At 50.9% G+C, this 21330-nt stretch overlaps 1 protein-coding gene across 1 annotated transcript in view; it reads right to left on the bottom strand.

Moving 5' to 3' along the window:
• Positions 1-21330, bottom strand: part of LOC135905617 (mannose-P-dolichol utilization defect 1 protein-like) — a 61224-nt gene that overhangs the window by 3193 nt on the left and 36701 nt on the right. Inside the window, exons 4-5 of the mRNA XM_065436574.1 lie at positions 20188-20392; positions 817-999 (exon numbers count right to left, since the gene is read on the bottom strand). Coding sequence (XP_065292646.1) covers positions 817-999; positions 20188-20392 — 388 coding nt within the window. The remainder of the gene's footprint in view (positions 1-816; positions 1000-20187; positions 20393-21330) is intronic.

The raw sequence follows: 21330 nt of genomic DNA, 5'->3' as shown, positions 1-21330 counted from the left end.
ACTCTTACCATGACAAAATGCTTGGTAAGGCAGGAGAAAGAAACGGAAAACAGGTGGCGCCACAGTCCTGATGTTAGCAAACCAAGTTGCCGTGACATTGCAACAGCATCTACTTGAGTCTTGCTAAGTGTTTACCAGTAATGAAGGACTACCTCGCATTTTAATGAAACCAGAGACTGAACTAGTCCGAGTTTTGAAAATCTATGAAAAATTTCTGGGGTATTAGGTGCCAAAACCACAATCTGATTATGAGGTGCGCTGTAGTGGCAAACTGCGGATTAATTTGACCACAGCAAAATACGGCGAGAATCGTTCCTTCTCCAAATGGCTCAAATATCAGAAAACGATCTGAAATTTATGACGTCACAGTGCGGCTTATCAGTGGTGAGGTTTTGCCGCGAAATTCCGAAAAACGAAATTCGGCCTTCATTATTTCTTGGTGCCCACTTTTTACTGCGAAACAAATGAAAACAGTTTTGAAAGAATGCCAGTATAAATTGATTTAGCGTCACTTCTTTGTCTTCCCCCTTTATTTTTTAATGGAGACAAACAAAGTAAGCACTGTGCCAATGCGTCAAGGATTTCAAGAGCAATTGAAGCATTTCATAAACCTCGCTTGGGGCAATCTTGTAGCACATGTTCTGTATGTTGAAACATGGTTAGAACTTGTCTTCTAAAGCTTGGTTCCTACTCGCGCCAATGTTATTTCGGAATGAGAAAATATACTTTAAAGAAAGTGCTGCTTACGCGCATACTGCACACAGGTGTACAAACAGAAAGGCAAGTGATCACCGACACCGCTGACGGAACCCGCACCTGTCCGAAGATGAACGAGTTGGCGATGGTGGCGAGGCAGAAGGTGACAACGATGAGCGGGTCGCCGGTCTCGGTGAGCGAGGTGAAGATGCGCGCGACGCCACCCAGGAAGAGCAGCGCCGTGGTGATCAGGGACAGCTGGCCCGTGTGGCCTTGCCGGTAGTTGCTCCACACCTGCATCAGCTGGTGAGGAGGAAGGCACAGGGTATGTAAGGGCACGGTGGTCCCCTTACAAACCCTCGAAACGACCATCACCACAAAGGATTCACGAATTCACACAGCGTACGGATAGTATAGAACACGTAATAGGTCAGCGTGGAAAGATGAGGAAATGAGATGGGGAAGTCAGGGAAGTTGAATAATAATTGGAGGTGGGTCAATGAAAAACTTTTTTTTTGAATGCGAATGGAAGACGAATAATGAGTATTGAATATCGAATCGAATATGATGCAGTCAAATGCAGGTGAATATATTTTCAGCGGGAATATTCATTTCGGTGTAGTTATGTACCACGCTTGACCTGGCTAGGGAAAAAAATACAGCCATCGATCAAGGACAATCAGGATCAGTTCTACAAAAAATAAAACTAAATGTCATTAAAAGAACTACTCGAATAGTCTTACAAAATATTAAAGCCTCGTTGCAAACAAGTTTTCCAAGAATTAATGGCTGTTGTAGGACAAGCTTGTTAAGTACGCTAAAGAAATGGTCCGCAAAAATATAATCTTAAATTGTGAGGAAAAAAAGAACAAGCTGATGGAGGGCTTATGTGCCATAAGCACAAATAAAACGGCCCATTGCAAACAAAAAAGTAAAGCGTCACTGGCTGTAGCGTAAAAAGACGAAACTGCGACTTGACTAGAATGCCAGAAGCACTAAACGACAGACTACAAGCAATAATCACAGGTTCCCACATGCGCACTGAAAATAAACCTTGCATTATCCACTTTATCTATGCATTGTCTCTAAAACTTATGTCACGGTCCCACTTGTGAAAATGTACTCTGAAATCGGTGGCGTCACATTAACGCACCGACGCTGATGTGTCGTCACGAAATTTAAGAAGGGGAAGTTTTTATAAAGTTATCTGCCGTAATAAACATCGTTTTCCCGTCAAATGACGAAACAGGTTCTGATGGAATGCTTTGCCATTCTAAACTTATCTATAGTCTACCTCTTTAGTGTTCCTTTAACCGATTTACTACGCTGCACCGGGATGCTAGTTAATGATAGACGAAAAGAATAAGAAGGAGCAAGAGAAAGAAAGCGGATAAAGCAGACGCACGTTAAGAGAGCGTAGGTGTGTCGAAAGTAGGGATTAATTTCGACCGCTTTTTCAGAGATCGCCCAAGGCACGATCGTTCCCGCGTTGAGCCTCGATAGAAAATGCGGTCGCCGAGGCCGGGAGTCGAACCCGCATCTTCGTGTCCCGCAGATGAACTACGGCCACAAAGTCATCGCTGTGGGCCGCAGCAACGATTAACCCCTTCGTGAAAAGCCATCGGCATGGTTGTAACGAATTTAAGGAAAACCGAGAGCCGTCAGCCCGCAACGCGCATCCGTGATGCTGCGCCGCAGACGTCAGCGATGAGGCCGAAGGACCGGCAGTGCACCATTAAAAACAAATAAATAATAATAACACCAAAACAGATAAGTGCGCGTCTTCCAAACCGGCCTGCTCGCGTAAACACATTCTTCGAGCAACAGGTATACTGTACGGCCCCGCCTCCTCGCAACGCTTTTTTTTTTTTTCCGGTCGCGGCTGAAGCAGGCCCTTCGCGGCTCGCTCCATTAGGCCACACTCTCGCCCCCTTCACGGATACGCGAAACTACCTCTTCGCTTCCACCCGTAGGACGCCGCGGCGTCTATTATCATCACTGGCTCAGCGTGTGCGCTATGTGCTCCGATCTTGGTTTGCTGGAACCATGCTTATCCGAGGTATACTTGTGGCAGATGCCACAATTCCGTGCAATAATAATAATATTATTATTAATAATAATAATAATAATAATAATAATAATAATAATAATAATAATAATAATAATAATAATAATAGTGAGTGATAGCGATCGTGATATAAACTGTAGGCCTTAACATCTCGAAGTTTCACAGTGCGTTACGAAGGACGCCGTAGTGGAGAATTTCGGTTAGTAGTATTAACCACCGGGAATGTTCTTTAAAGCGCACACAAAGCACGGCATACGCGAGTGTTTTTTCTTCTTTTTTTTTCATCTCGCCCCCATCGGTATGCGACCTGCCGTGGGCAGGGAATCGAACGCGCGACCTAGTGCTCAGCAGCAAGACGCCGCGCCGCGGCCACTCAGTCATCACAGCGTGTCTTCCGTGCACATCAGTTTGGGTGGCTCGAAGAGGCAAAGGTTACCTGCACGATAGATGGTGCTATAGCCACTTTTCCCTAATTATCTAATCATTCGCTTTAGGTCGCACGTCTCAGTTAAAAAAGCTTTAAGCCTATAAACGCAATGAAGCTGTACACCTATCGAGCAGAACTAATCTCTGTTCCTACAGCGGCAGTTTCCGTCAATGATGCAAGCCAAGGCGCGTCGGTGAGTGAGTGCAACCGGCCACATTTCGCAGCGATGGAGGATAGCATTTCCACAGCGTTCAGTATGTCGGCGCCTCCCGCTTATTACACACCTACACACACAAAATGAAGGTGAATGCGATAATTTGCCCGAATCAGTCAGGTTCGAAACTGTACTCGAACAATAACTCGCACCTGCGAAATTGCCTGTACTCTTCTCTCCAGCAGCGAACGGAGCTCGCGAGCCTAACGGACGGAACGGAAGCTGATCGACATTGAGTGCTACAGGGTAAACACGTTGTGATTTTTCTCTTTAGTGTAAACGTTAGGTATAACTCATAACTAGCCTTTTCTGGGGCCGGGCATCTCGCAGGCACATATGACACACAAGAGGCTCCAGACATCACGTCTTCACGAACCAGTACGAACGCAACGTATAACTTGCTATTAATTAAACTGCGAGCTTGGAATAGTTGCTAACTCACGGTACAGCTGATTAACAGCGCGAGCAAATGAAGAGGACCGAAGACAACAACAGCGCTAGCCCCGTCGCTCGCTCTGCCCGCATATTTTGGCGTCGAAGTTATTTTCCTACGATAACTTTCTATCACGCAAGTATAACAAATGCCATCACGGGGCGTCTCTGGGCTCTTCGAGGCCCACATAGGCGAGCGAGCAGCAGGAGCAGCCCATAATGCAACACACACGAAAAAAAAAAGCGCGGCCGCGACCGGATGACGTCTCTCTTCCGCCGCTCGTTGCGGTGATCGTGTCTTCGCGGAGGGCCGACCTCCACGGGCAGACGTTCACGGGGCCACCCACGCAACAAAAGCGAGACAGTGTGGTCAGCTGTAGCGGGCAGCGGCGTAGGAAAAAGCGATTTGACTGCTCGCCGACGAACGACTGGGAGGCCCGGAAGCGGGGGTCGCGCGGACAGCCCCGAGCGAGCGACCTGCCGTCGACTTCTGACGACCGCGAGAGCCTATACGCGGACGCGGTATACGGCGACACCGTAAAGGAGAGGGCGCTATACACGATAAAACCGTCGTTAAACCAACAGCAGCAGAAGTGAGAAATCGCAAGGCGGTGGAACAACTAAATACACCAAGTCGGAAGGCCTCGCAAAGCTTCGGAAAACATTGAATGCTTGCAGGTCCCAAGTCGCCACGTATAAGTGCCAGAACAGAGAGAGAAAAAGCTTAATATGTTCATATACACAGCTAGACCAGCGCCTTCATGTGACCGCTGACGAGCGTATGGCTAAAAGAAGTAAGGGGGATGGGAGGAATTCCCGTGCAGCCTAGCGGCCGACCGCCACATATATTGACGAAAAATACGGACAACTCTTTCCGGGCGGCGGCCTGGCAAGTCAAATGACAACGCACGCACACGCATGCACTCATAAACACACACAGAGACGCACATCAACGCGCAAGCACAGATACAGAAGGAAAAAAGTGTGGATGCTCTCGCGAAACACGGTACGAGTCTCGCGAGAGAACACATACACGTGCGCCTTGAGAGCCTCGCATCAGCAGCAGCGCCTGTGGCGCAAACACACACACGCACACGCTCCTCGCGCGCAGAGAGACGTCGGCACGCGCCGAAGAGAGCGGCACGCGCGCGCGACCGGCGGGCGAAAGGGGTCCCGCGTATTCAAAACGAGCCCTGATGGATGGCCCCGCGGCGGCGGCGGCATCGGCCCCCCCGCACAATCGGATCAGCTGAGCAGTCGAAGAAGAAGGGGTGGGGGTGGGCGCCATGTCGTCGTCGGGCCTCATTAGGCAGGCGGAGGCAGAGGAAGCACGACAAGGCCGCCAAAGCCGCCGTCAAGCGGGCCATGCACAACGCGTCGAGAGACCCTTTCTCTCCCGACGGCCGCTCTGGCGCGACCGATGCGTCAATCGCGCGGCGGCCTCAAGCACAAAGAGGCGGCGGCCAAAGTCTGCGACGCCGAGGAGGGGAACGCGAACGGGCCGCAGCAGGCCGTGCTCACTCACTAGAGAAACTCGACGCCGACCGCCAACGTTTCGTTTACGGCGGTTGTATCAAAATGGTCGCTCGGCGAACATTTCGCTAAAATCGTTCGTTCCCTGGGATCGAACCCAAGACTGCGCAGTCCAAGACGCACGGCGTATACACAGGGGCCTCTGTTACGTCATCCCACAAAGATGTGGGGGCGAGAAAACGTCGTCTCTGAACTCCCGCACACCCTGTTCCGCTTTTGAACTAGTGTCCACGATGGTTGATGCAACGAACCGGAGGAGAGATTGTGACGACGATTAGGCAACTATCGTTCGAAAGATTTGCACACGCAACCAATCGGTGCCCGTATCCCGCGCGCTCGAGCTTGCCAAATATTGGTTTCACGACAGGTTGAGACGTGAATGTGGGGAAACGGCATAGAGGAACGAACTACGGCGAAAATTCGATGCGAGTCCTATAGCAGTTACATTACGATACTGGGGTCACTGTTTTAACAGCGCAAGCTGCTAAATAACATACCCCGGATTCTCGGCCGCAGATCGGCCATCGTCGACGCTTGCGTGCCATCAAAACAAGATCTCCACGGGCGCGGTCACCAGCGCTGCGCGATGCGAAAGCTTCTTCACCGCAATACACGAAATAAATGGCGCGATTGTAAGCTGCAGTAGACGCGACTCGTGTCTATTCAAATCAAACGCACCGGAAATCAGAAGCCACATTTTAAACGATGCAGTTCATCTTTTATTCTTTTTTCGTCCGCCGAGATCCGCTAGGACGCTGCATGCCACGACGCCGCATTGTCGTTGAGGTCGGCCACTCGCCGCGACGAAATCGAAACAAGAGAACGAAACAAAACGGATCTCTACAAAATACGGCCACTGATTTCTCAAAGCCGAAAGACGCTTTCCTCTTTCTTAGGTAGAAAGTCTGCGGATGGCGCAGCGGCAAATCTCGCCATCATTCTCGCGCCGTTGGCCGCCCCGTGCAAAGGAATGTGAACAAAGAAGCGAAGCGATTTGTCGGCTAACAACATACGAGAACGATCAGCAAACTATACTGCGATTCCTCATAACGTGAAATCGCTTACCGCAACAGCAGCAAGCGCTCACGGCGACCACCGCGCCATCTTCTTAAAACAACCTATTTGCCATGTACTGTGCTCGTGGATTCAGACGCGATAACCCAAGCACATGCTGTTACGGAGCTAGGTTGTGTCTCGAGCCCGGCTCCGTTTCGGATTGAAGAAGTCAGAAGCTCGGAAGTTGAGAAAACGATAACCAACAGGTTTACTGGCACTTGAACAAAACTTATTTACATCAATGAATAGGAAAAACTGAAAAAAGGCGCCGTTGTCAGATGGGAACAGGACTTGGCAACCGGAGGTGCCGCGTCCCAGAGCTTACACGTACTCATCAGCCAAACATCATTCGGTACACTGGGCCCGGCACTCCCCCTCTACCCGGGTTGACTGGGCGGGGGGTTTTGGTTCGGGCCAACGGTCCTTCCCGGACAAGCGGGCTGCTTGCTGTGGTGCAGCACGACTGAGCTACTGCCCTGAACAAACAAACAGCCATGTCGGTCTTACAGGACACGAGCCTGACAGACCCTCGGACTGCCTTAACACAAAAGAGGTCAAGGCATACAACCATGGAGACCACCAAAGCCATCCGCGGGGCAGCGCGACCACACGAGGGTGCGCCACCACCGGTTCCGGCTCTGCGTTCGACTGAGCCAAGCAAAACTCTGCGGATCGATTGGCACACACGGCCAAGTCGAGCAACCTTAGGACTACGCATCACAACTTAATAGAGAGCTTTTCACCTGACTCATAAAAAATCACGGTAGGATGAGCCCACTCCTCGAGAAACTTCTTGTCGCCCAAGTGACGCGGTTCCCGGGTGAGATGGAACCAGATCTCCTTCCGTGCTTTCGCAAGCACTTCGCGAAGGCCCGGCGCCCGCCCCCCAAAAACCGCATCACAGCGTGCCAACCAAACCTGGCATGAGCACTCGACAAGAAGAAGCACGAACTGGTTGATCGCCTGCTTAGCCAAAGGGTGCAAAAATCGAACAGTCTGACATGGAACACCTGGGAGATTAAAAAGACTAGCAATCCGTTGGAGATGAGCTGCGGGAAGCAAACACTGCGTAAAGATATGAACCGAATCCTCACGACCGCCACAAGAAGGGCACACTCCACGTGCCAGGATGGCTGTGAAGGGCCTGCAACTCAACGGCAGGCACCCTCGCGTCAGGCAGTACATGAAGATTGAAGTTTATTTTTCTTTCTTTGTTACACAAAGAGGAAACAAGAGCTAAAGGCCATATGGCCTGCTCCTAAGCGCGTTCGGCTTACATGATAATTCAATGCACGAAAAATTCAAATATGGCACAAGAACGAGCGAGTACGATGTAGAAAATACAAATAAATAAGGTAGTTTGTACATCATACAATTGCTATGTGACAAGACATTTTATGCTTCAATTTCTTTTTGTACATCCACATTACAGCGCAGTTTAAAACATACATATATAGTGCATAAAAAATGTTAGTGCGATTGCATTTTATGTATAAGTAATTTCATAATGTAAGAGAAAGCTGGGGTGAGGATATCGACTAGTTCTTGGAATGGAGTTGAAACTACATCGATGCCGGGGTGAACCTTGCGGAGGCTATACCAGAGTTGGCAGCCGCCGCATAAATGGTGGACGGGGAACCTGAGCGAGGCACACAGTGGGAAAATGTGCTTTGCGAAAACAAATGGAGTCGGTTACTAAGAAAAAAGGAAGTAAAGCTTCGAGTCAGGAGAATTTTCGAGTTAAGAGTGACCTTGGTCCACCTGACGTGTAGTGCAGTAGACACGATGGCCAGGTCGGGAATTGCGAGTCCTCCATTATACTTAGGCAACTTAAGCACCTGCCGAGCTACACAACCAGTTGTCCCTTTCCAGAGGAAACGAAAAAGGACCCTCTCCAAGATAAGCATGGTTCGGGTTGGAACAGGAGACACACGTACGTAAAGAAGGAAAACAGAAGTGAGCGAAGAATTGTCGCTCGAGCTGCCAATGGACATGACAACGCGCTGCTGGTTTGCTGGTTTGCTTGGCTTGCTGCCAGCTTTCAGGAGATAAGACCGTCTGGATCGAATTGGAAACCTAGAATGCGCAACCGCGTTTTCACGGGAAGACCATGAACGGGCTGCGGACTGGACGGAGTGGAGTTCAAGTACATGGTTGCACTTTTCGACCTAATCAACCTTGCACCACTCGCCGCGCAGTAACTGTCCATGACATCCAAGACGGTGCAAGCTAATGCCTCGTCCGGGACGACAATAGACAAGTCATCCGCAGAGGCAAAGAGTACAACCGGAGGGGAACATGGTGTAAGAGGAAACTTCCAATTCTACTGTCAAAGGAAAACCTCTGCAGAAGCGGTTCAAAAGCGAGCACGTAGAGGGCAGGCGAGAGAGGATCCCCCTGCCGTACACCATGTCCCACAATGAATGCCTCCGAGACGCGATCCTGTATGAGAACAGCAGAAGTCGGTCGAGAACACAAAGCTTGGACCATCTGCCAAAAACCCACGCTAAAGCCAGCCTCTTCCTAAAGCCAGCCTCTTCCGAAACCCAGAACAGGTACCTATGGCTAATGATGTCGAAAGCCTTTCCCTGATCGAAAGAGCACAGAATACCTGGAAGTTTCCTGGCATTTGCCCACAGGAGAAAGTCCCTGACTGCTAAACCGTGAAGCTAAGTGGAGCGTCCCTGAACACAACATGCCTTGTATGGACCGAAAACAGTGTTGAGTACTGGAGTGAGGTGCATACACAGACACTTTGCTATGAGCTTGTAATCGCAGTTCAGAAGTGTGATTGGACGCCATGCTCTTAAATCGGTGGTGCTTCTCAACTCATTCTTACAAAGAGGAGTGATTAGCCCCTCTCTTTAAGACGCTGACAGAGTTCCTTCACTGAGTAGCCTGTGCACCAATGATGTGAACGGCTTCCCTAACAGTGTCCAAAACTTGACATAAAATTCAGCTGACAGACCATCGGATCTTGGACTGCGATTATGCTTCACAGACTTCAAAGCCGAAAATAGCTCGTCCTCGACTATGGCTGAGCCACAGACTTCCAGCGGCTCAGCTGGTGAAACGAATGGAAAGACAGCTGGAGTGGCAGCTGGTTCAGCTTACAAGTTCGCGTAAAACTTCCTCGCCAGTGCGAGAACTCCGTCTGGTGAAATTGACTATGCTTTCAACACTTGGATCTACTAGGGAAGAGATAGTTGTGCTCTTCCTTCAAAGATGTCTACGTAGGACATTTTTGCTGCACCACGCTTCCGTTTCCCACTGGCTCTGCTCGGGTTGTGACTCTCAAGCCATCCCAGCGTGGATGCAGGGGGATCCGAAGTTCCCTTCGGAGTGAGGCCAGCGCCGGAGCAACACCAGGCCCGCAGGACAGTGGCCTCGAGAGCAGGAGGATCGCGCCCGAAACGATTTTAATCTCCTCGCGCTCCTCGCATGCTCGACGCTTGCCCCAAGACCTGAAGCACTCGCGGACACAGGCCTCCACTTCATCCCATTCTATGCCATCTAGATTCTCTCTGTTGTGCAGCGATCGAAATAGAATGGATGATACCTCTGCGGTTGCCTGCCTGTCCTATAGGAGCCGTGGATTCAGACGCCACGATCTCTTGCCTTGCGAGACTATGTCCGAATTGGCAAACCGCAGAATTAGGAAGCAGTGGTCGCTAAGAGCAGAAGGAAACAACCGTGAAGAATGCACACTGGAAGCCAGTGACGATGAGACGTAAAAACGATCAATGCGGCTGTGCAAGCCCCTTCCAACGGGCGACCGTTGAATGTTTCACGTTCAACGGTCGCCCTCCGTTCGTTTTCTTTTCTGAATCAAGGTCTCGGCAACTGCTGTTAGGAGCGACATAGGGAAACCTGGAGCCAAAAGTCGGCGCACCTGATCATCAAAACTAGGCTGCATTTTATGCACAAACGATTTTTCGACAGCCGATTCCATACAAGAGGACGCAATTCCTCCTTTTACAACTTTGAAATAAGCCGACTTCAACGCCAAGAGCTCCTTTTGTGCACGTGGTTGGTAAGCCCAGCACACATGTATATCGCGTACCTTGAGCGTAAGGTCCAAAAACTGCAAAATGTTCGCGCGGCTCGGGGAGATCAGGCAGCTCGTGAGTGGGTTGTCGTGGGTTCTGCGCTGAATTTTTTTCTCCTTCAAAATACCATGTACCAGCTAGCCCCAACCGAAGTTTTACTGAAGTTTTATTATAAACGTAAGTGGCAACTTGGGAGGAGCGTGTCGTTTCCCAATCACATTTATTTTCTGCAAATAAACGCGGCAAAGTTGCGCCACCTTTCGGAGGGCGCATATATAGGGGGCGTCTATTCCGCGCCCGCTCCAACGGTCGCCGACACGCACGCTAGAAGGAATGGACCGCGAGCCCACGTCAGAAGAGGGGGTAGGGGGATCGCGCGCCGAGCCTGACCAGCGGCGCACGAGAAGTCCACTCGGGGACGAGAAACGAGGCGTAAACGAGCCAAAGCCGATGGCCACGATCGCCTCCCACCACGAGTGCAGGGAGGGGGGACGACGCCGTTAATCGGTTCAACAGGCACCGCTGGCCTGCCCGACTCTGTTCCTACCGCAGGGGGGTGACCCAACGCGTCAGATCAGCCGGTTAATCCGAGACCGCGGGGACGCAGTCAAGCACCGGGCGAAGGGCGCGCGCGCTGCTGGAATATGGCGTCGCTCCGAGAACGCGGAGGGCGGGGGGAGGGGACTTGACCACAGAGAGAAGGCAGAGCAGCGGCGAGCACGTGCCACGATGAGTCAGGGAAACAGCGCGACAGCGACGCGGCACCGGCGAACGAAAAACAAAAGACCCAAACGCGGGGGGGCTCGCTGCTTGATTGACAAGGCGCGGAGAGCGGCGCGCGGTCGTCGCGCTTAATCCCACGTCCGAGCTCGGCGGCGACCGGGTGGACGGACGTCGCAGGCCGGGGCAAGGGTTCGGTCGGCTCCCTTCCGAGACCGCGCCTCGCGCGCGGCCAGATCGCAGCCGAGCGAACCCAAGAAGAAGACAAGCTGCGCGCGCGGCCCCGCGAACTTTGACCTCCCTTCGCTGCGCGCGGTGTTTCTTTTGGAGTCTTCTGCACAAATGCCACCGCGGTTGCCGTCACACGCGCAGGGCCCGGTGTCACGCGTCAAGGTCGCGCGAGCCAAACCGATCCCCCCTCCGACGTCTGCGAGACCCCTCGCGCTTGCCTCGAAGCTTCTTGCCCACTCTCGTCGGCGGTGTTTCCGAGCCGCGTGGCGGCTCGTCACCCGCCCACCGCTACAGCATCATCGTCGTCAACCGCTGCACCGCCGCCGCGCAGCGTCCCGCTCGCTAGGCCTAACGAGGCCGCCGCGACAGGTTTTCCGGGATTCGTCACGGCGTCGCCCCCTGTCGCAGATTCCGCGGTCGGTGGTGCGCGGCAAGGAGATTAAAAAAAAAAAGAAAAGGAAAAGAACGAAGAAAACAGAAGAGAAAATTGCGGGGCGCGGTCGCGCGACAGGACAGGCGAAGTTGTCGGTGCCGCGGCAACTTTCTCGCTGGGCGATTATACCGCCGAGGCATATGCGGCGGCGGCGGCGGTGACACTTCCATGTGCCCCGTCCGGCGGAGCGACTGGGGTCATATAGTGATCGCGGTAAGTATATGCAAAGGCGCGGGCCCAGGAGAAAATCGCGCGGTTCTCGACCAAAATCACCAAAGCAGACTTTTTTCGAGGCCGCGAACCAACAGAATTAAAAGCCTCACGCGGAGCATCTAGTGTGACTGACAAGCCGCGCGGGCGCGAGCTTTTCAAGCGTCCCCTATACAGTCGCCTTGAAGAACGCCCAACAATACCGCGAAACATAGCAGGTAGAACATAACGCGGCAGCTTGATGCGGAATCGGCTTGTATAATAAGCACGCACGACAGCGGCGAAGGACGAATGACAAATAACGTGACATGGCACATTTATGAAGGGGGTCGGTGCTGCCCGTGTGGCGCTGTCCGTGGGCGAAAATTTAGCACTTTTGTATAGAATAGCCCACTAAATGTCACTGCTGGCCTGTTCTCAACCTTCCTGCTTTTTTTCTGGCGCGTTCACTTGTCTTGTGTTTGTTCGCCCAGCAGTTGTTTCACCTCGGCACTTCCTTCCGCTGGTAAAACCCGATTGCCTCCCCGAATGCTGACCAACTCGATGTTTCCAAAGAAGCCAAATTTCTCACCATGCACTAAATTTCTCACCATGCACTGCCACCTCTCTCGAGGAGCACTACGGCTTGGATGCTCGCGTTAGGAAGACCCCTCCTCTGTAGGCCGCCAAGCGGCGTCCTTCTTCAGAGGTTTTACTGTGGGCACACCCAATCGTCACCTATTTCACCGCATAAGGCGCAATTTCACCAAATGTCCAAAGACTGTCCTGCCTGATGTAAAGACGCATCCGTGTATGTAGACAGCGCGAGTAAGCCCTCATGGGCAGACAGGGTTTTCCGAGCGTCCGAAAATGGTTGCGGAGCCGTTTGAATGCCCGTGGGCGCTGCCACCGTTGCACATGCATGCACGTTTCAACTCAGGAGCTGCGCCGCTGTCGTTATGGCGGCCACCCTTCGGACAGCCGCAGGCCATCCGCGGTCATGCTGCGCAACGGCAGAGCACAGCTTGCGGCGAGCGGTGCTGTTACCGCGTCATTCTCAATAAAGAGTGAAGCGACTCGTTTTGTTTAACAATTACGGCCGTTTCCTTACGATATAGCGGCGCATTTCCTTGAGACGTCACAGATATGGCAAGCGTAGACTATCTGTTGAGGTCAACGATTTGTTGACATATAATCAATAACGTTTCGTTTTGAAACAAAGATCTACCTGGTAACTTTTTTTTAAGTTTTCCTTTCTACCGTCGACAAGTCAGACACAACGACCTCTCGCGCTGCACGCATTGGAGAGTTGAGCGCTGTCCTTAAATGTTTTTAACAACTGTCGATTTCGTTGCATTTGCTGCTACTGCGTCCGCGCAAAGCAATGTTCCGGCCCCTATTAGGCTAACTTTTTTTTTCTTTTGTTTTGGGGGGGGGGGGGGGGGGGTCCTTGACTGACACTGCGTCGTGGCCACTTCTTCTGCGGACCCGCTGTTTGAGATCGGTCCGCCTGGAGACTAACTCTAACTGAATCCTTGTAGTCCGCTTCTTCGCCGGTGATGTTGGCCTCGTCAGCTATAGTAACGCCAAGAAGTGCGTGTGCTGATTTTTCTTTTTTTTTTTCCAGGAAAGTTGATGGTAACGGCTTCGTTTTCCCGGCACTTCTTGGCGAGCAGACGCAGCTTGGCGTCGGGTTGTACTGAACACCCACACTTGTCCAAAACAGGGCGGCTGCCCGACAAAATACAACTTTCCGTTCAGTGCAACGTCCACAGTATAGGTTTTGTCGATTTTCTCTTACTGATGGCGCGCCGCTGTGGGAAATCAGCCAAGAGTCGGATGACATCAGAAGGTATAGCCAAACAATAAGTAGGGGCGTGCAAATAGTCTTTGTTGAGACCCAATAGAATACGAATCGAACAGTAAGAGAAGCGAATGGAATCAAATACCGAACACTTTTCGAATAATGGGCAGCTGTTTTCACCATTACCATAAAACAATTTTCGCATTCTAGTTAGCAAGTTTTCCTCTTCACATGGCATGCACGTCGTGAAGGGTTGCTTATTGAAAGCGTAAATGGAGAATTAGGAACAAACCTGCCTTGTTCGCACACCCAGGCCTCTTCGGAGATTGCTAGCGATCGTGGGTCATCTGGTACAGACTGGTTCACTGAGCGACGTAGCCTGCTCCGCTACCTAACTTCTCATGTGTTATGCCCATATGGTTGCGGGTATGAAATTCATCGTACTTGTGCTCCGATTTCACGCTCGATTGAGCACAGTTGACGATTGCGAAATATGTGCTAAATATATTCGTATTGGCCAATGGTGACCATTCGATACGAAGACTGAGTCGCATAGGGTAATACTCTATTCGAAAGTCTCGAAAATTCGTGCACGCCTAATTTTAATTGTTAAGTAAAGAATGCTTCATATTTGTCTCTCCTTGTCACTCTTCCTATATTCTGTTTTAATAAGCACGTATTTTGCTGGTCGTTACCAAAGACATCGAAACAGACGTTCCAGAGCTCATTCGGAGAAGAAAAGCGCACGGACGGGACACACAGGGCAAGACACAACGAAGCACTGCGTTTGGTGTGGTACTATGATCCATGTGTCCAGTGTTCGGCCCGCTTCTTGCCTAAAATAAGTGCAGGCGGTGTGTAGGCATACTAGAAATTTCGAATAGGAATCGAACAGCCTCTGTTAATAATCGATTAGGTTTGAGAATTACCTGCTAGAAATCGTCGAATATTTTTTTCTGTTCGAATATGATGAAGAGGCAACGACCTACGGGAGTAGGTGGCGACTGTTGCGAGTGATTCTGCGGCAGGAAATCTGAGGTTGTTGCGCAGATATGCAGAAGTTCCGGAGAGAACGCATGGAGCAGGTAACCTATGCTCAATACTTTCCATTGGTACAAGGAAGGGTCGTTTGCTTTAAAGTAGCCTACAAATCTGTTTTATCATCTTAGGCGCGGAATTTCATTTATAGGGCCAATGTCCCCACGCTTAAAAGGACGTGCCGCGTTGCAGCATTACACTTTGCTCGTTCGACGGAACACAACGCTCCGCGTGCGCCGCCGGTGACGTGCACTTCCACATCAAATACGATGCACTTTTCGCCAGTTTGTCATTTACGAACTCCTCAGCTGAGTGGAGTTCCACCTGCGAACGGCTGATGAAATATTGCGAGTAAAGGAGTTTCTTTATTTAGGCGGACTCCTCACCAACGTTTAAGTACACTTTGGTAAGAAACGACGGCATTTCACTCTATATTTGACGGTTGTTCTTTTTTTTTAATCGAACATTCGTACTCGATACCATTCGGAAATATTGCGATGTATATAGATACTCAAACGGGACAACTAATAAGCCACGCACCAGCCAAACCAAACGAACGCACTCTTGTACGTTTGAGACACTGCACTATACTAGTGTAAAACTGATGTCGGGTTTAGTCTTTGGCGTCCCTTTAAAAAAAGGCAGGTATGCCGTTGTTACGCGTATACACAGGCGAGCACCCGCACCCGCGCTGCACGTTCAAGAAGCCGCACACACGGCCGCGCCATGCTATATCTTTTACGGGCGAGGCGAAGCAGGTACGCGGCGGCGCACATGCAATGCGGCGTGCGGTCGCGGCAGCGCTTCGGCCATAGATCACCATCGCCGGCGGCGGGCCAATTCCGCGGCCGCGCAGACAGGCGGCCCGCCGGAGAACTGGACACGCCTGGCCGACCAGCGCCACCACCGACCGAGTAATAATTAATGGATCGGCGCCTAATTGCCTCCTCCGAAAGGGGGGGCAGACCGGCTCTCGAAATGAGCGCCCCCACGCTCATGATGGGGCTGTATATACGCGCATGCGCCGTCTCGCAGGAGAGATTCGGGCACGCGGAAACGCTTCGTCGTATATGCTGTCCATAGCTCCCCGCTGAAAGCCTCGAATTCATGGTGTCAACAGAAATTAGTGTGCGGAGTTATCAACCGGTTCGACGCATGCGTACAGCTGTTGTCGCGACGGGCGCACCGCCCACCGAGGAGGACAAAGACGCCGTTAACGCGGTTAATAGGCCCTGATGCGAGCCTAACACGATGAACGACGCCTTCCTTCCTTGGCACAAGGGAAAACGCCAACAACAGACGCACCGGAAGGACGTCACGTTTCCGACCTTGGATGCGCCACCTTCTCAAGAGGTCACATGGGCGAGCGGTGGCGTGTGCAAAAGAAAAAAAAGGGGGGCAAGAAAATAATTTTTTTTTTAGAAAAGAATGTCACAGCGATACCACTCAAGCAAAAAAAAAAAAGAATGAAGGAAGAATGCCGGTTCCCCTACACCAAAGCACGAAGAGTCGCCTATCTGATTAGTTCACAGTGAATTAAACTGAAGCCGAGTGCGTATACCCGCAGTGTGCAGTTCCGCAATGTACCATCGATAACACTTAAACTTCAAGTTAAGTTGGTTTCCCGCTATATACTTCTGAGACACCCGAAACGTTAGCCTTACCGTGCGCGGAGTCTCGCTTGAGTGAGGAAAGGCGAAAAAAAAAAAACGAAACACTGGTGGCCGATCGCACCTTGAATTTCCCGTACTATATGTACAATAGCTCCCGATGACATCACAGATGTTAGCAGCGTCAACTCGGAACTGTAGTTGGCACTTTACTGATCAACCAAAATGAAAGTGACCATTCATTTGTCTTTTTTTTTTCTTCAATAACAAGAAAGAAGCACAATGCATTCGGCTGAGTTCTGCATCAATAACAGCGCCATCAAGTGTACTGGAATCTTGATTTAGATGCCAAAGACCACTGGTTGACTTCCACTCAAATTTCGCACAGAGGCCGGCTTTTGCAGTGGGTTCGTTCCGTTACCGTATTTACGAGCGTTACGAGCCTGTTTTCTCCACAATAAGGTCCAAATGCGCGTTGTCTGCGGCGTCACCAACCAACCTGCAAGATGTCGAGTTTGGTACAACGGGACGGTGCTGCCACCTGTCGCCGCGGCGATGGAGCGCCTCGAGTACAGCGAACCGGACCAACCAGACCGCCTCACAGACTCCGACGAAACTGCGTTTTATATTGTTTCTCTCCTTACTTTCCTTTCTCTCGTCCTTTCAACATCTCCTGTGGTATTGGCAAACGCCTGCCCAGAGTCAGAAGGGATCACTCACTCACTCGCTCACTCACTTACTTACTTAACCCTTTGAAGGTTTTAGCCGTACATGTACGGCCGCGGTTTTCTGTCCCGCAAGGTCTTCGCCGTACGGGTACGGTTTCGACCCTCCGTTTGAAATTTCGCGCCATAATGACGATGCACGCTTACTGGGAGGTGCTGCCACCTCTTAGGTCTTACAAGAAGCGTTTGAAATGTGTGCTACCTTCTTGGGGAGATAAACAGAACTGACTTGAAGCTTCAGCGCGTCGCGCAGACTGCGGCCACACCCCTTTTGCGGTTTCGGTTTCGCCGCGTGATCGCAACGGAGGCGCGCAAAACGTCATTTTTCTCTTTGTCGGCACTCTTGCAAATGCTGTGGAAGTTGATTTCTATCTTGATTGGCGCTGCTCTTAGCTTGTTTATAACCGCCGCTCGCGAGGTATTCTCGCTCTCAGCGGCAACGCGCTTTCGCGGTTTCGGTTCCGCCGCAACGGAGGCGCGCGAAACGTGATTTTTATCTTTGTGGGCACGCTATCGCAGGGGCGGCGGAAGTTGATTTCTATCTTGATTGGCACGGCTCTTAGCTCGTTTATCACCGCCGCTCATGAGGTATTGTCGCTCTCTGCGGCTGCGCGGAGACTCGTGTTTCAAGGAGTACCACACTCTAAAATACTATTGAACATATTGCAGTTCTGAGTGATGCCGACACCAAAATACTGTTCCCTAATTTTTTTTACTATTTATTCCCGACTTTATACATCTTGTACATTCAATATCCGCAATAAAATAATTTGACCCCCCGGGAAAGTTTTTTTCAAAATAATTCGACCCTCAAAGGGTTAATAGCGCGCATTTGGCTCAAAACACTTTCCCTTTCAAGAAACCTCCTCCACATTGCGGGTTCCCACATAACTAGGACTGTGTGAATGTTTTGAAGACTTTGGCGTCCCCTTTCTTATGGATTAAGACTATGTTGGCGTTCTTCCAAGGTTCCGGTAAGCTCGAGCCCACTATACGCATATATACTTTTGTCTTCAACAATGGATTCATTTCTTGCTCCTTTTCTTTCCTGCGGCCAACAAATTCGAATAGAACAATTAAACCCGTAACAAAAATTCAATTTAATTCGTAAGAAACGAGTTCTGCCGCGAAAGTGAAACGCGCTACGGCCCATGATCGCGTCCTCATTTCGGGGGTCCGGTGCGTTCTTAACATGCGCAAAAAAAAAAAGGTCAATATACGAGGTAATTCGATACATAGCTTATAACAAGCATGCGCAAAAGAATGGTTCAGTATACAAGGCAATTAGGTGTATATGTTATTGAACTATTTTGTTGGGCACGCTTTCTTTTACATACGGGGTCGACTGCACGCCCAGATAACGATTCACCTTCCGTGGCGGAAGAGAGCACGAGAAGCGCATGCGCCGCCAGCGAAAATACAGCGCTCGCCTTTCGAGAACGTGCGAGCGCGCGTGTTTCCACAGACACGGCGCGTACTTCTGCGTCCGAGTCCGGTTCATTTCTCCACGTCGCGATTTCTCTCTCCCCCCCCCTCCTCCTTCCGACGGCCGAGCAAGGAGTTCGGCCGAGCAAGGCATGGTGGCGCCAGGAATCCGCGGGTCGCAGAGCGCGTGCAACCGCGTTCGCAATTAGCCCTACGCACGCTCGCACGCGCGCTAACAGGCCTGGCCACCCGCGAGCCGATTGGGAAAGGCGCAGCGGCAGCCCGGGCAACTGAACCCCAAGTCAACGAAGCATGCCTCCCAGTCGAATGCCGTACACACGAGACTGACTTATACACGCAATGACTCTTCGAGTTTCTTTTCTTTTTTTTTAGCTATCGCTGCACGGTGGAAACTTCGAACACGCTCGCGATGTCGGGCAGACCGAAACACTTTCGACGCGTAACGAGCCGCTCGGCATTTCGTCGATTAGCCTCCACCACCACCGTGCCAGCGGCGTTATACGCGAGATGCGGCCGCCGCGGATGCTGCAAGTTTCGGCATCGCCGCGTGTGCGTATACAACCACAGATCGAAGACCGATCACCTGCAAGTCCGTCGAGCTCGTGCTGTGGCTTGGCTCGTGCAAAGCGTACCGTTGACTACATTGCCGGACAAGCTATAGGTCGTCTGCACGTATACTTCTTTGTTCAGCGGGCGTAAAGTCAGAAGGCTGTGAGCGAATGTCTCCTAGCGCAGGATGCTGGGCGCGATTGTGCAGTCTACTCTTGATTTGAGAGGGAGTTCAGAGAGCGTTTAGCAGACTAAACGGGCGGCATCCAGGGGCTGCCCCTCGAAGTTTATATCTGACAATGCATAAACTTACGGAAGGCGGATGCGCATGTCTTAGATACGTGGTTATTCCAACTGAGATTCTTTGTTATTGTTACTTCAAGGTACTCATATTCGCTGAGATCTTTGAGTGGGTGAGATGATACAGTGTATGGAACAGACTAGACGACGCAGACGTCAGCGTAGCAACGTCACTGCGAAAACGCGCCAAACGCCAGTTGTGAGGAGAACCTTACTTGATTCGCAGTCAAGTCCTTTTCAATTCAAGCTTAATGCATACATTATAATGGTACGTACCTGTACATTTTACCTGTATACCTTTTATATGTACCTGTGCAGTGTAGGTGACGTGTTCGTCACGTCACCTACGCTGTTACTTTATTAGTTGTCAACGAGATTATGTTACATGTGCTTTCTTTCACGACATTTATGCACATGTAATTCTTCAAGTTAATGATTTGTTGGAACTGCTGTAATTTGTGTTTTATTACGTTTACTTTGTAAAGGAGGTCCCATTGCAGTACTTGACTTCGGGACCTCCTCCTGTACATTAACATCTTTTAATCTTTCTAACCATCTCAATAAAAGCCGATTCTGATGCTCATATACAGGAGGAGGTCCCAAGGTTTACTACTGCTCTCCGTCTGTCGCACCCGTTCCGCGAAACAACCCCCACTGTTGGGCTCACCTTTCCGCAGATGATGACGGGCAGGCTGAGCAGCTGCGCCGACCACAGCACGGGCACGGGCACCACCTTCATCATCAGCACGGCCAGCAGGCAGGCGTAGGAGGCCGTGAAGCCCATCACGCGGCTCGTCTGGCCCCGGTAGCGCATCACGAGCGCCGCGATCAGCGCCGTCTCCAGCATCAGGAACAGGCCCTCGCCCCACGAGCTGCAAAGCAGGCAGGCGGGCGGGCTTATCACCACGCGGGCACGAGAGACTGTATGGTCGCTGTTCCGCACGCCGTTGATATCACCGTAGTACGTTTATTGCACGACGGCTCCGCGCGTACAATCATCCGGGCTTTCTGTGTTCTTTTATTTTGTTTTAGCAGACGGCGTCATCTCGCTCTTTGAACTTCATATTACCACGAGCATAGAGCTTCATTACTGTACTGCCGAAGGCACCACCGGGGGACACTTAAAATGTAAATAAGCTGGTGATTCGGAGCACGAGGATTTAACCACATTTGCGGAAATTCGCGTCGGATGGCGATTCATTACAGATAATAAAATTTGTTACAGTCGTACGACCGAAACAGGCGCGAATTGAGCTACTGCGGCAACAAGTTTCATCAGATGTCGTCTGTGCGTGCGTGCGCGCGTGGCGTAGTGCAGTGGTTGTAGAAAAAATAAAAACAAACAGGCTGCAGCAAGATAACTTCGCCGCATTGCAATCGAGCCAGGCGGATAATACCAACTTCAGAAAAAAAAAGAAAGAAACAGACGGATGCTTGTAACTGCTTGCTTTCTTAGCCTTTGGAGCAAAGCAACCAGCAGATAACTAAACTCTATGTTCCATGGAGTAGAAAGTCAGTCCGATGCGAAATCAAAAGAATCCTCAGTTTTATTACAGAAGAACATAGAAAATCACTGCCTCCTAGAGCACTCACCAAGTTATAGAAAAAAAGGAAACGACAAAAAGAGAGAGAGAGAGAAATGTTTGGCACAGAAGCGGAAAAGCTGCAGTGTTATGCGCATGTTGTGCCTGTAGCCCGCTTTAGTGTACGCAGTGGTGCGCGTCATCTAAGTAACTTGCACACCATGCATATGTTATTCTCTGTTGTGGTGTGTTTTGCGCATCCCGTGTGCCTGGGCCCCTGCCGTGCC

Source organism: Dermacentor albipictus, chromosome 1 (assembly GCF_038994185.2).
Source record: "Dermacentor albipictus isolate Rhodes 1998 colony chromosome 1, USDA_Dalb.pri_finalv2, whole genome shotgun sequence".
Taxonomy (NCBI): domain Eukaryota; kingdom Metazoa; phylum Arthropoda; class Arachnida; order Ixodida; family Ixodidae; genus Dermacentor; species Dermacentor albipictus.
Note: the sequence above shows the minus strand (reverse complement) of the source record. Positions and strands in the feature narration are given on the sequence as shown.